The 16007-nt window shown below is 41.8% G+C and overlaps 1 protein-coding gene across 6 annotated transcripts in view; it reads right to left on the minus strand.

Moving 5' to 3' along the window:
• Positions 1-1295: 1295 nt before the first annotated feature.
• Positions 1296-16007, minus strand: part of RyR (Ryanodine receptor) — a 340296-nt gene continuing 325584 nt past the window's right edge. For all 6 annotated transcript variants that reach the window (XM_070526816.1, XM_070526813.1, XM_070526812.1 and 3 more), the window contains 8 exons: positions 15327-15473; positions 14102-14233; positions 12442-12490; positions 11614-11721; positions 10874-10938; positions 9800-9900; positions 9068-9119; positions 1296-3631 (listed from right to left, as the gene is read on the minus strand). In XM_070526816.1, the coding sequence (XP_070382917.1) occupies positions 3527-3631; positions 9068-9119; positions 9800-9900; positions 10874-10938; positions 11614-11721; positions 12442-12490; positions 14102-14233; positions 15327-15473 (759 nt within the window). In that variant the 3' untranslated portion in view covers positions 1296-3526. The remainder of the gene's footprint in view (positions 3632-9067; positions 9120-9799; positions 9901-10873; positions 10939-11613; positions 11722-12441; positions 12491-14101; positions 14234-15326; positions 15474-16007) is intronic.

Genomic DNA, 16007 nt, shown 5'->3' on the forward strand with positions numbered 1-16007 from the left:
AATGAGCCCTCATGTGACTGAATTTGTCATAAAGATGCTATATAAAGGTTCCTTAACTTTAGAGAACAAGTCTTTTTTTCTGAGTGGGATTCAAACTAAGGGTGGGCAAATATTCAAATATTAATTGATTATTACAGACAAAGTATTTGTATTCAAAAATGAACTATACGGCATTTTTGAACAATGAAACGGAAAATATTTTGCAAGCGGCTGTTAAAGCCGTGTTACCATGGCAGAGAACAAAGTGCTGCAAGCTATCAAAAGTACAACAAAGTTTTTGAAGCAACGCAGAAACAAAATAAGGCAAGCTTTGTTTTCAATTGCATGCCAGAAGGAAGCAATAACCTGTGATTTTTGCCTGTAGTAGGTATTTTGTTTCTTGCAGCCTAGCCATGGTGTATTTTTATTTTTTACACTATATCTAGTGTTTTCCTCACAAGGGCATTTTTAAATGTTTACACGATACACAGGTCTTTCAGCAGCTTTTTCCTTTCTTTTTCCACTATTGCATGCTGAGCTTTCTTTTTTTCAACAATCATTTATTTGGCTTTCTTGGTAAGCTAGTCATACAGCAGCCATTAATATTTAGGCAGCTTGTTTGCAACTAAGCTCTAAAGATGCCGAGGCTATCCATGCAGTTCTTCTTATGGCAACAAGTGATATATCGCATTTAAAACTGATCCCAAGTGTTCGTGATAGTCGGATCTTTTTTCGCTGTCGGCACAAGCGTGGTACCTAATTATGCCAAAATAAACATTTCTCATGTAAATTTATGCATCTGCCATTTGGCCATTCGATATTCGATACTTACTATTCATATTTAAAAATGTTTACATTCCCCAGTTCTAGTTTCATTATTTTTCACTTGTGAGCCAGGTATCTTACCCTGAGCATCAAGGCATATTCAATGAAGTAGAATCATCGGAGCATGTAATGCCGCTTGATGCACATGTGACAAGGCAATGAGCTCCGCCCCTTTTTGCTTACTTCCCAAACGAACACAGCTAAACACAGCTGCAAGCACTGGAGCAGTATGTGCAACAGTGAAAAGGCAAATGTCTTTGCATGTGCAGTGAGGTTCCTTGTGTTAAGCTCCCAGTAAATCTCAAATGCTTGTCAGAGGGAATGTCAGTGAATAAAGAGTATCTGCACCTTGTGATACATCGTCAACGTACTGTAAATGGCATACGCAAATTGTGAAGCACTTATGTGAATGCACTTACCAGAGGACATTTACGTGCACCTTGGCTTCAACCAGCACATCTTTGTTCACTCTCAAAAGAAAATGCCCACAATTTTTTATGGTTTTACTCTTTATTGAAAACTGCAGCCTGCATCCAGGCAAGGTTTAACAAGCAAAGACCGGTGCCCCTTTAGGCAACAGAATATTTTCAGACAGCAACAACGTACAGGAGAAAACAAACAGAACAGTCTGGCAAGGAGAGCAGCAGTCAACACCATTTTCAAGTAATCTTGCAGATATGAACATACAACTGTGAGGACAAACACAGGCAAACATTTCCTAAGGCAAAATTTCTCTAAGGAAGATCACTAGACTCATATTACCTGCACAGGTTCAAAAAAGAAAACTGAAAGCCATACACCAAAATTGCAGTTCAAGCCATTCACATAATCTCTTTCAGCATGCAAGTCATAAGAAAGGCATGGACTCTCACTCTGTCACATCATACAAGAGCTGCAGCAACAAGCTCTCTGTGAAAGAGAAAAATAAAGCAAAGGGAAAGCACCTCTCTGTATTTACACTGCGCTTTCCCTTTGCATGTATTGATCTGGTAATACTTAGTTCAAGTCTATTTGTTTAGGAAATTCATGCAGATATTGCTGGGGAAAAAGAATTATGCCTGCGACACTGCATAACATACAGAAACAAAAAGTGAGAAATTAGTATGGCTCAGATCCTCATTAGCGTATAATCAATATCCGCGGAATGCACATAAGCATTCTGTGGATGCTCTATGTACCTTTATTAGACTCTCTTCTATGCAGAGTAAGAGCAATAAGTTAAGCACAGTCATGCAGACTTTGGAGAATTGCCTAGTCACATATTAAGCAAAAGTCTATGCGAAAGACATGTTTATGTGTATCTAGTATCATACAACACCGTGATATCGTTTGTCCATGTCAACACATCCAGTCTCTTCTTCCATTGCGTCCTACAATGTCGTTGAGGTAACACAGGCAGCACAGAAAACATCATCAATAGAACTACATCATCATGCCGGATGAAAATATATGTGGCTCTATGACAAAGACATCTAAACACACAACCGAGCCTGGAACATGTAAGTATGCACTTGCTGATCAACTAGGCACTGTTCAACAAAGGTCAAAGCAGTTGAGAAGCAGAGCGCTGCTGTTTGTAAACAGGTGAGTGAAGCTTGTATTTCTAAACGAAACATGCACAACTGCCAGAAAGCTACTCAAAGACACTGTCCTCACACATACTTTTACACAATCTTCATCGAGCATGACGAGTCTAGAACCCACAACACAACATGCCATTCCTATTGCATTGTGATTGCTACTGCACGGCCGATGGAGCTCTCCGTGCAAAATCTAGCACTTCTTGTGAACAGCATGGCTGTCAGATCACATGGAAGACACAACCTTATTTCCGACAAGACTAGATCGGCACAATGATTGGCATTTGTTGCTGATGTGATATCTCGTATGATGCACGTATGCAGACTTGCATTGAAGTTCTTTCAGCCTTTGCATATGTAACATACGCAATGGGTTTCGCTTATGCAAACTGCAAACAGTTTAGATATGCAGTACACAAAGATTCAACCAGCACTGTCAACGTTTTTAATATTACTTCTCAACAGAGATCTTTGGTTAGCGTCCGTACCACAAAACTGAGGCACTGATTATATGATAGTAACCTCTGTAAAGTTACACTTGCCATTTAATCTTTGGATGTAAATGTCTATGGCAAATTTGGGTGTCAATAGCTCACCAACACTACAGTTATTTATCACTGTTGAAATTTGCTAATAATGTGGCACGCAGAAAGGAAATTTCTGGATCCATTTTATTCTTGGAAATAAGTTCATTAAAGCAAAAAATTTTCAATAGTTGCAATTATCCACCGAAGAATACCACAACCGAAAGCGAAAAATCAAAGAAAATAATCTTCAAATGCAATAGATGCACACTGTTATTTGCCGGCACAAGTCAATCTAGGCAACTTCTCGAGGTGTGTGAATTTTGGCAGCTCAAAACATTGTTTTAACCCACCCCTTGAAATCAAACAAAATGCTCTGCAGCATACAATTTTGAATGGCCGACTTTGAAAGTAGTTCATGTTGTCTGCACTAGCTAATGCCTGCAAGTTGAAGATTATTTTCCTATGTTACATCACCTGCTAAACATTTCAAAGCAGCACTACTTCCTGGATCAGTGACATGAATAACAGGAAGTAATGCCTTGAACAACTGGTTTTAAATCTTTTTGGCTAAATGTGCTGATTGGTGAGGGATGAATGAGTTTACACAGGCGCTGGTTATCCCGCGCCCATTAGCTCGTCTTCATACTGTTTCCGGAAGCAGTCACCAACCGGGAAGAAGTCCCAGCAGCGTTTCTGATACAGCTCCCACACGAACGTTTCCTGTGGAGAGAAGAAGGACACATCACAATTACACCCACCATAGTGACTAAGCGGCCATGAGTCGCTGCTAAAGCACAAGGTCGGGTGTCCAATTAAAAGCTATGAAGGATGAGTTTTGATGAGGGTAGAAGCAAAAACGCTCATGTACTGAGCATCAAGTGAATGTTATGAACCCCAAATGGAGATTGGGGTTCATAGACGAATAGACTAGAATAGACGAATTTGGGGGAACCCCAAATTCGTCTATTCGTGCAACATATTACACAAATAACAGATGTTCCCTTGAGTAATTCTCGAAGTCACGTGTCACCACGACCGACGTCACACTGCAAACACTAGCACGGGTACGTCAACCTCTGGTTTGGAATGCCGCGGCCACGAGAAGAAGGGAAAACGGCGTTCCATTTGAAATTTCATTTCTTTACGCGGTGCGTAGCGTTGCAATACTTTGTAGCCACAATCATTATCGCGCAATGTATTCTCTGCGCTTGTCAGCTAAAAATGGCCAGACGTGGTGAGAGGCCCCTTAAGGCACCCTAGCAAATATTAACAAATATAAAATAGCCTGTATCAGTAGGCATGCTCTTGAAACAGCAAAATCACCATTCTAACAGTGAGAGGAGGTTTAGTAAGCCAGGAAAAGTGCAACGACAGAGGATGGGCAGGAAAACTGCCTTGAATTCGCCACACCAACTAACAGCGTATACTCAGGTCCAGTTCCTTGTTCTTGGTAAGCAAGGATTACATTGCATTCCGAAGGAAGTAATGGCCTTATCCAGCAAGTTTTAATAACTTTTCTTGCCGCAAGACTGCCCCAGTATAAGAAGAACCTTTCAAATCCATGGCGTCATACCGGTGTGCTTGTGCTGAGGTTCCAATGAAATTGAAACCTTAAATGAAGCATTGTCCTTCATGTTTATCGAATGTAGACAGTTTTGAAAGAATAAACGAACTCACTGCAAGAAACTTGCAAGACAATCACAACGTATGGCAGATGTGCAGCACAAATAAAAGAGTGAGAAGCACTTTACATGAAATCTGTAGGGGTGTAAATATCCTAAACTTTTGAATAACAAATTGATTAGTGTCCTATTAGATTCAGTCTTCTAATTGATTTGTCACTACTATACCTAAATGTGAATATTTTTTCCATATTTTTCACACATTTGTAAGCGTCAACTGCGTGCAATTGAACATAAGTGGAGAAAAAGTACAATACATTTCACCCCGTGGGCATACTATAGGCATAAAACATGAAAACACCTGTAGTGGAGCAGGCTATGTCGCTCAGGGAGCCATACTTCACTGGCCGGACAGCATACGTTCACACACTAGAAAGACTCCAATATATGCAAGCAAACTGCTCGTGTTGTTCTCAATACAGTCAACAACTGATTATTCCTACACTAATATTTCGTACATGCTTGGTCATATAGTCAGCCCCGCATCATCGCCACTATAGCCCCACAGGCCTAGTGTATAAGGGCTACCGAAATGTGGGACACTTCACGTGTCGCATGATCATTTAGACTCAGATTGCACAATCATGTGCTAGCACGACCACCGAGCCAAGGAGAAATAGCGATATTCTCGTTTTGACACCTCGCTAGTCTTGTTGTCCCTCATGTCACCTGTGCTCTGCGAAACCGAAACTAGCGAAGCCTAGTCGATCTAGTCATTGCCGATGAGAATTCGGTGCATGCACTGACTGTACAGTAGACTTCTGGTAATTCGACTCCAGCTAAATGAATTTTTTTGTTTCAATTAATTCGATCCCAGCTGAAGGTCCCAGCCGGCTCACGTGCATTTTTGTGAGCCCAAGCTTTCGTTATCCTGATCCTAAAATCAACCTTCACCGGATAATTCGAAGTTGACCAGTCAGCACGAACGTTCCTGGCTCATGTAGTGATCCCGATAGGACCCCTTAGTGTCAGCGCCTCTCCTGGTGGAGCTTAGAGGGCAGTGAAGGCATTGAACACGCGTCATTGCTCATTGAAAATGACAATTTTTAGCCCACGCTTGGAAGATTTTCAAGCAGTAACCATAGCTAACGATGTCTGATTATAGTATTTGTCACATTCTAACACATGCCTTCTTTCTTTAAGGAAAACTCGGCGGCTTCAAATTACTTGCATGGTGCAATCAGACAAGAAACCAAAAAAATGGAGGACACTAAAGCTCGCCTTTTAGACTGTAATGCGATAGCACTCAGAAATTCCTGGCTGCCTGACTGCAGGTTCTCCTGCTTCCCGGCAACTGTAGCTTATGTAACCATAATTGTTCCCGGGAAACGCTGGTGGCAAACACCACACACAAAGGCAAGCTTTCTGGTAGAAACGCAGCTTCTACCGTGGCCTGATCCTGGAGGTATTGCACAGCCACACCAAAAAAAAATTGTGCCACTCTTTTATTGTTTTGCACCTTTAATATTTAGGTATGAGAAGATTTAACCTAAAAGCCATGCTCTTTCGGTGTTTTCTTTCATGACATTTATTTGTGAAGCGTCATTCTCAAATTTCCAAGGAATAACCTTGTCAAGAATGTAAGACAAGATATGAGTAACTTCAGTAATAGAAAGGTGAGCCAACATAACCCATATATACTACATGTCATATAGCAAGGTGTGGTGTACACACACACACACACACACACACACACACACACACACACACACACATATATATATGTATATATATAAACCCAGAAATTTTCGCTCACGGACAACTCCACCAGCGCCGACACCGGATTTTCTGCGACACACACGGGGCCCTTAACGCTATCACGTTGAAACCACGTTAGAAACGCATGCATGCTTTACCACCGAACACGGAAGCATTGCTGCAAAGCTAACTTTAAGAACTGTGTGGCGACGTTTTTAAAAAGCTGGCCACCATTATGCAACAAAAAATCTCTTTCTAAGAAACGGGTGCGTGTTAGTTGCTTGTTTCGGAGCTTTAATGTCATTTCTACGTTATTTTAATTTGCCCACAGAAAGTGAGTGGACGCGCATTCGATTCGAGGTCTGGTTAGAACTGGGCAACTACTGCCAGATGAATCAGTAGTGAGTTCTGTCATGTTTCCTGTGCCTTGTTTAATTCGACCCGCTGGATAACTCGATCAATTTCGTCGGTGCCGTCAGGGTCGAATTAACGTAAGTTGTCTGTACTTTCACCTATCTGTAGGGACAGCATGACAATTGTCACGATATGGGTTAAGATTTTGTAGCGATGCTTCCTGCTCGATTCTACACCACTCCTATCATCCAGTTCGTGGCCGGCTGATTCCGTTGGTAACGCGTGCGGAGCGCCTATCTGACCACTGACGAAGTGCGAGAAGTGCGAAAAAGAACAGCATAAAAGGCAGTGCTAGAAAATCGTGGCCACAAAATGTCTAGGCCAACGGCAAGCACATGTACACGCATCCAACACGCGTTGACAAGTTTGGGCCCTATTCACGAACGATCACTTGCGAAAGATACTTTCATTTTCGCAATGTTTCGCGTGACTAGCACTGGACGCATCGACGAGTGGCTGCGTTTCCGCACATTATAACATAGCGTGCTGCACTGTGCCCAGAATGACATCACTTATGCGCTATAGTCAGGCGAATTTGAAGTTACAGAAGGCTCCCGTTAATTTGACTCCGGTTAATTCAATTTTTTCGGTTCATTCGATCCCGACCGAAGGTTCTAGCCGGGGCCCACAAATTTCTATAGGCCCAAGCTTCCGTTATTTCCGTCTCAAAATTTCCCTTCGCCTGACAAACCCTTGGTCAGCTTCGCCGCAGCATAGTATTGTTCTGCGGCAAAGTATACCAAGCATAGAAAGGAGCCATTGTCACGGAACATGGTTCGCTTTTTTTAATTATCAAGGCACGCATTCGCCATCTCCGCTAACAGTACGAGCCCCCAGGTACCTAATCAGCATACAGGCAGTCATTTGGAGCTGTTTCTAAGGTTGCTGTGGCAATTCGAGCCCTCATTTCGCCCGCCAGGAGTGTCTTGTATATAAGACCATTAAATTGGCCTAGTACGCATTAAGTACATGCGCAGAGCACTCGCCGTACACGGAGAAGCAGAGAAAAACTACCTGTGTTTTGTGAAAGCCAGCAAAAAGCAAGGCGGTAAAATTAGATTTTTTTAAAAATATTTCACCGACGATTACGATACTCCTTAATGCGAGTTTTGAGTGTAGCTGTTTAAGTGTTTCGCATTCGCGATATATTGTGGTAAAGAATTTGAATGACACGGCGCTCTCGGCAGCGGCGCTAAGCTTTTGCTTGGGCAGCTCGTTTAGCAGCAGCGGCAGACAAAGCATTTCCACCTGTTGCGTCGCTCGTTGTACGGAAAGAAAGCGTGAACATGCGCGCCTAGCGTGGAGCGCATTCTTCAGCGGCGGCGGTGCCGCAGGGGAAGTATCGCATGCGCAGTGGGTGCGAAGCCCACGCCCGCGCTTCGTTTCCACGCTGGCTGCACATGCCTGGTTGCACTTCGCTTTCCGCCTCCCCTTTTGCCATACCCTCCTCCACATTCCACCTCATAGTCCCTCTTCTCCTCGCGCCTTTTCGTTCTCGCCGCTGTTTTTCATCCCCCGCTGCGCACCACATTCGCTTTTATCTTTCCCTGTGCTCATTCGCTCGGCTACGCCGACGCTCGTCGCACGAACGGGCGCACTAAGCTGCGCTCTAAGGAAATTCAGAAAGTCGAGGGGACGTTTATAGCCAACAAAAGAGCGGGCATCTATCTAAAGCTCCGGAGGTCTGTCAGTAAACTTAGCGCGCCTCTGTGCTCGTACTGGTACCATAGAGAGCGCATGTGCGTCTGTAAATTAAGGTACGCATACTATATGCCCTAAGAGCAGCACCTTTTCCCGCTTGGTACGCTTTACCACGTAACAGCGTAGTCACGGCAAAGCTAGCTTTAAAGGCAACACCGCCAAGTGAATCAATGGCGTGTTACGGGTTTTTTTTTTTCGTTTATTTATTCAACCCGCCCGATAATTCGGCCCGTTCTCTCGGTCACGTCAGGATTGAATTAACAGAAGAAAGTGAAGATCTGAGAACATAATATACATATTTTGGCCATTTGTGGAGTAAATTAACTTATTTTGGGCAGAATCTGGGATTTCGGGTTCCCGATTATTCAGATTTTTTGGGCGGTCCCCATCTGGTCAGAATTATTCGTCGGTGACTGTACTCCATCTGTGGTTTTAATAAACCACGCTTCATAACGTGCAATGTAGTGACAGAAACTTTGTAACATTACTAATACTAGGATGTGAACATTATTATATATGAATTGTGAAAAAAGTTGTGTATTATTCAAGAACTATTGAAAAATATTCAGCGTTCAATTTGCTTGCGGCACTGTGCGATTCATATTCAGTTCAGCCTAAAACATTAAGAACTGCACACCCCTATAAATCAAGAAACACTTACCTGGCCTGTGTACTCTGTGTCTGGTTTGTTGATGAGATGCATCAAGAAGAACCTAAATTTAAAAAAAATAATAAAGTTTCAGGTAAACTTCTCAGCAGCAAGGTAACAGTAAAATTCACACACGATAACTTCTAAGCAAAACTTGCACAAAATTAAACAAACAAACAAACAAAAAGTTTTACTTGAAGTGCATCAGGGAATTCAATTAAAGCAACAAAAGTTCACAAGGAATTATTACAATTACTCATTTCTTCAGCATTTCTCACTATTAGTCGTCTATATTAAACAGCTTTGGACTACTTGAATACACAACACTTAAAGACAGCATTCGGAACTAAATATTCTCAGAATGGAGATTTTGTCAACTCTCTTGTGCACATACTTGACAATGGGCAACTGTTCGTAACAAAGAAGGAATCTGAAAATGTTGTAGGCAATATCCCCAGAGCTATATTTACAGAATGAAATCATAGGAACATACAGTAAACCTGAACTCAATAGTTATCATAATTATTTTAGTTTGACTATTATAATTTAAAAATTTAGTAAAATGCAGGACATATGGCGAATTAGTATCGTTTCGATATGTCTGCTAATGCTATACTTCAACAGGAATTTAACATGATTCACTTAGACAGAAGCCTCCAGCAAATTGCAGGTAGAAATGCATGGCAACCAAAGGGTTATTTAAAAAATAGTGGCTTGAAGAAGCGAAGCAAGAGAGCTGCTCACATGTAGTTAGCCAGGTTGTGCTCCTTTTGAACGTGCGTGTCGAAGCCATGGGGCACCCGATCAAAGTAATCCTTGCCGATGCCACAGATGAAGCAGTTGGACTAGAATGGAGAAAGGCACATAGATCACACCAACAGGAAACACCACAGCACCAGATTTAGCAATTAACTTGCTCTTGGTAACCCAAGCAGCCTATGCTTTCCTTAGCTTTATTGTCGGCTTCAGAAGGTTTGACTTTTGACTAAGGCAAATTTGAGACCCTCAGTTCCGCATTTATCGTTCATTAACATCAGTGAAACAACACTACAATAACCCATCACTTGAAAACTAGCAGCTGGAACATGCTAGATATGTACATGATAAGGGTTTGCCATTGCAGTTCCCGGATAGTATTTGGAAGATAATGAAGCCATCAGCATAATCTATGGGCACCAGTTATGCACACCTGTCCTTTATTTACAAGGTAAAAACAGACAGGTGGTGTGCTTTGTCATCTGTTATCAACAGTAGGCAAGGATTACTCTTCCTCACATAACGTCCCTCTCCATATGGTATTGTACCTGTCACTCACGTCCATGCAGGTCACATGAAACCACATGATGCCCAAAGTTGAACAGTCAGCTTGTCCTGTTCTCACAGCCAGACCACTACATATCACTGGACTACATTTTACTTGAAGCCAAAAATAATTCATTAAGCTATCCGATGTTTATGAAAATTATATGCTGAAATATGCTGCAACACAGGTGCCCACCAGGGGTTCATTGTCTTCTTGATTACAGCTGCCCTGCTTTAGTGGTATTATATTGCAAACCAGCTTCCACAAATATATTTTTATTTTAGTTTTTGTATGCCGACTACATTTTACATAATATATCCATGCATGTTTCCACACACATACACTAACACTGTTATGTCTATGCTAGTATTGACTGATTACCATTTCAGTCTACTTGAATACACTCTTAAATGTGGCAGCATATGTGCATGACATGAAAAGTAATAAAACTAATTTTATAATAAAATAAATAGTTCATAATGACATAGGAGATGCAAGGGAGATGAACGACTGACCTCCATATCATCAACCACACTCTGCAGCTGGTCTCTCAGCTCTCCAAAGGCGTCAATGATGAGACCTGAAAGAGTGATTGCAGTAGATTAGAGAATGCTTCAAGCAACTGGACCAAGCGTGTATTAAGCAAGAGCACATTTTGAGCACATTCAGACTGAGTGAACAAGTACATGCAGTCTCTCGCAGTGTAACAGACATTCTGTGTCCAAAATGCACTGAAGAAGATTTTTAGGTAGTATGTACATATTTAACTTGCTAATTGGACTCAATTTCTTTTCCAACCCTGATAGCACATGCAAAAATGGCTTGAATCAATGAGTGTTTAAATAAAAATAAGTGTTTTAGATGCATATGCATACATCTTTGGAGTGGTTGAACAATGCATATGTGTATAATCGTAGCTCTTTCTGGTGCTTCAGGTAGATAATGAGCTCTTAAGCTTCTAACATTCCCTACTACAAAGATGGAAAGAATCATCTGCTAAGAAATATAAAAGGTTTTTGCAGAAGAAATGCTTCAATGATTCCTCTTTAGGACAATTCACCTAGCAATGCTATCACATACACAAACTTCCAATGATGATAATATTGCCATTCTCTATATTTACACTCCCAGTGAGTGTCGATTTAGCTTTTCAGAGGCTGAGGTTGCATTAAATGAGAAACAGTTGGAAGAGGGACGGTCATGCAAATCCAGGCATCAGTGACTGAGTCAGGATAGAGATTTGGGATGAGCTCACCCTGAATGATGGCCAGCAGGATGACAATGACAAAGAAGAAGAAAGTGATGTCGAAGATGATGCGGTACACCTCGTATTCGTCACCGTCCGGGGGCTCGATTTCATCACCTGAAGAGAAGGAAATCATCAGCATGCAAACCTTCAGAACAGATTGCCTTTCACTATAAATACCTCACAGGCCTCCAACGACATAAGAGGAAGCCACATCAATGTGAAAGCCTATCAGAGAACAATGTGATGACAGTGCACTAAATTTGACTGATCATTAAATTAATTATTTTGCAGTGTCGTCACCACACAGCACTTAAATGGGACCATCTTATTGCCTTAGGCCATCTTAACTCACAGGCTTTAATTATAATTAGAATTCTGGTGGTTTAACATGAAGGGAAGGGAAGATAAAGAGATTTGACGAAATAAGGCCCCCTATTTTACAGCAAGGGCCGTGTGTGGTTGTCTTAGAAATATTGTCAAATATGAATTATTTTATTTGAGTGTTGAAACCATGCTTCATCTGCTGCCTGGCTGATGGACAAGCACTACAGGCTTAGGTTGGCGAGCAATCTTAATTTGTACATTAAGGCCATAAACTTGGTTTGGTTTGGTATCAAGCGACAAGCAAGAATGCACAGTGCTTGAATGCTTGTAGAGGTAAAAGAACAAAGGGATCAAAAGTAACAAGTGAAGCTTGGCTCTGTAAGAGACAAAAACTGGTTTTTATCAGTCAGCTTTGTAGATCTAACCTGGTGCCAGGTGTCCGCAAAAGTGGTTAGTTTTCAATCTGAGACTCCGGCACATTACATAACACAAAGGTGCTGCTACACTTACCGATTCCACCACCTGCTCTCACACCTTTGTAGAGGTGGAACACGAAGCACTGAAAAAGGATAGAAGAAATATTCAGGCCCAACAAACTACTTGCTTGCATTGTTCAGATGGTGCATCGCACTGGCGTAATGCAGGCTAAATTATGTGAAATTTGTCAAAAAGGAAATTCAGTTGCATGCAGAAGTGCAGAGAGGATAGCTCATGACCATCACGTCAGGAAAATTCATCTCGAAGGACAATTCCCACAGTAACAGCCTTATTTTTTTACAAGTACTGCAGGTCATTTGCGAGTTAGCAGTTAGGAAGAGTGGCAAGTGATTTCTTTTTTTTTTTGCAGAACGCACTTTTTTCTTCGCTAATAGTTATTCAAGGGAGTACCCAAAAGTGATTAAAAATGTTTTTCTCCCACATAAACATTTAGAATGTATCTTAAATGGCACAGTCCATATGAATGTGCCAAGCAACACATCTCCAAGATGAATTCGTCATTTCTTGCTTCAAATATTATTAAATGCACATAATAATTGTTTGGCAACTTGTAACCATCGATAGATATGTGGAGTTTAACATCTTATAGCGGCACTGGGGCTATGAGAGATGTGGTAATAGAAAACTATGAAATTAATTTGACCATCTGAGGTTGTTTATGTGATCCTAAATCTAAATGCATGGGTACTTTTGCATTTTGCCTCCATCGAAGACACAATCGCCTTGGCGACAAATCGAGACCCCGGCTTCGTGCTCCACACCACAAAGCCATAGCCACTGAGTCAATGCACCAGTTGGCAACTTCTGATGACTGACTGCAAGGAGCAGAGTGCATGCAGGAAAATGTGTTTTCCTTCACTGCCTTGTTCATTGCTATGTTTCTGGATTTATCTGTTTGCAGTAGTCTCAGCACATTCAAGCGACACTACTTTATAATGACTCTCAGCTTTCAAATTGCAAGAAAATGCTGACAAGCACCATCTTCCGATTTACAAAAATTGGGAGACGATGCGTTTCATGGACACACGCTCACAGGTGCGGTTGAAACATCCAGTATTTTAGAAAATAATTAGCTCATATTGACTTGCTTGCAAAAGGTCCTTCATATCCAGTACTATTCATGGCTTCTTGAGGAAATAGGTACATTTTATGCATAATTCCTCTTTCTACTTGCATCATTTCTGTTCATTAGTAGTAAATAACATCCTGGTCTGTATCAGGCAAAAATGTTGCCTTTTGTTGACTGCACAAAGAAATTTGTGTGGTGCAGCAGCCAAACAGCCTCCTTACAGCCATGTCTATGCACACATCTACATCTGCTTCAGCTTACAATAAATAATAATAATGGAGAAACACATTTTCTTGTACACTTGCATGCAGAGAGGGGGGGGGGGAGGGACATAAGAAATATATGATTGAGGCTAATGCACCTACTGTACTAAATGTGGGGCAATAAATGACCAATAACTCATAATGTTACGGCACTTGTCACACTGGTGCGAAAGGATCTACGGTAGCATTTAGTACCACTGCCTTCAAAGAATGACAAATCATCACGCATATCATTTCGGTTACTTCTGGGTATGGCCTAATAAGTGCAAAATCTTAGCGCACGTTATGTGATGGCACCCGATTGCATGAACACAAAAGCCACAAAAGAGTTGGCACCCACCGTCAGCATGCTGTGACACTTGTGGTCCACCTGGTCATCCTCTTCCTGGACGTAGAACTTGCGGAAGAAGCTGAACGCTATCACCGTGTAGATGTACACTATGATGGTCAGCAGCATCACTGTCAGCACCAGCTGCAGTATAATAGGCACCAGTCATACTCCAAGCTCATCACAATGCCCAATAATTAGCCTCTACACAGTCACATTATAGTACTGTAGTTTTGTGTATACCATATTTACTCGGATCTACGTTAGCTTCAATTGCAAGCTGACACCCTGATTTCGGAAGGTGAGAAAAAGAAATAACATTTGTTAAGTGCAAGCCTACCAAGATAACACTGCAGTCAAAATGGTGTACCGTTAGTGAGCAGTTGTACAGTGTATCTCCGGCAGTGGATAGTAATGGCTACAGTACTATCCTTCCGTCGTTTGATGCTGACATCAACACCCTACCATTTTACAGTGCTGACCACCATTAATGAAATCCTCAAATCTAAGCCAGCCTAGGAGTCGTGTAGCTTATGTTTTCAAAAAAAGGTATTGGCCGACATTCACATAACTGTAGTAAAACATGTCCCTGCATGAACCCGCACCCTCAGTCACAAACATTAAAAAAGAAAAAAATGCAGATACCTAACCGACACAAAAGCCACAGGTCCTCATATGGAAACGTTGGCCAACCTTTATCAGGAGCTTTATCGCTGTTTATAGCCTTTATACACAATCTCCCATAAGAGTATTTATCAAGAAAAACCTGACACAAATGTCTCTTCAAAGCACATATACAGAAACTTTTTTGACTAATTTTTAGGTGCCATTTAAACAGCTGCTTTTCATTTACACAACAATGCAGTTCAACGTAACATGTACCTAATTGGAGTGAAGCCACAACATCAGGCATGGCCTCGTGACAAGCTGGAGCATATTGCCGCGAAGTCACATGGCAATGTCCCCCAGGTACACTTGTGCCTAGCAAATAAACATTTATGCCGTAGATGCTGGTTTTGTTTTTATTATAATTTTTTGCATAAATGCTGAAGCTGAAATGCTGCTTTCTTGGTAGGTGGTTATAACTGGTGTTGTTCAGATAGCTGGTTCTTCAGTATTCCAATTCCTCATGAGTTTGTTGCTTAGTAATACGCTGAAACCTTGTACTACTTATATTTCTTTAGCATTTTCGGTGCAGGTCACGCAGGCAAAGATATATGGTGACCACACCGCCCACCTGTTTGCCGTTGTGTGTGACCGACTGCAAGATGGTGCGCAGTGTCTTGAAGCCGACAGCCACGTCCAGCAGGTGGGCCGCAAAGAAGAAGTAGTTCAGGTTGCCCATCACCGAGAACGTGAAGTACCACAGGTTGTACAGGAATGACTGCGCATAAAGGGAAAGCAGCCACATGTCATAAGTGGGGATGCAATCTGGGAATGAAATGTGCAAAATCCCAACAGCATTTTCAGGCGTTAAAAGGGTTGCCCGTGACAAATTCTGCCACCATATGGCTATCATGTACTTTCTCAAGAGCACTCAATTTTTCGAGGTACAGTTAGGTCTACTCTTAAAGAAAACACCCAGAGTGTGACAGAAAGAAAAGCAAAAGAAAGGTGGAGGGGGTAACCAAAAGAAAAGCTAACTTTTCTTTCCTGTGTGGGGGAAAAGGGACTTAACAAGATAGGCAGGGAGAAAGGCGAGTTGCAAGATGGAAATCAGCGCACAAAATTCTGAGGCGACAGACATCACTATTGCTGCCTATCTCACAGGCCCATCAATAACAGAGTTTGATGATGACAGCACACATTGCTATTGCCAACATCTTTAGTAGATGGCATGATGGTGTGACAAGTATGCAATGATGACAATGAAGCTGATGGTGTGGCGACAATGGCAGCCTGATCAAGATGACATGAC

This window comes from Dermacentor albipictus, chromosome 10, assembly GCF_038994185.2.
Source record: "Dermacentor albipictus isolate Rhodes 1998 colony chromosome 10, USDA_Dalb.pri_finalv2, whole genome shotgun sequence".
NCBI lineage: Eukaryota > Metazoa > Arthropoda > Arachnida > Ixodida > Ixodidae > Dermacentor > Dermacentor albipictus.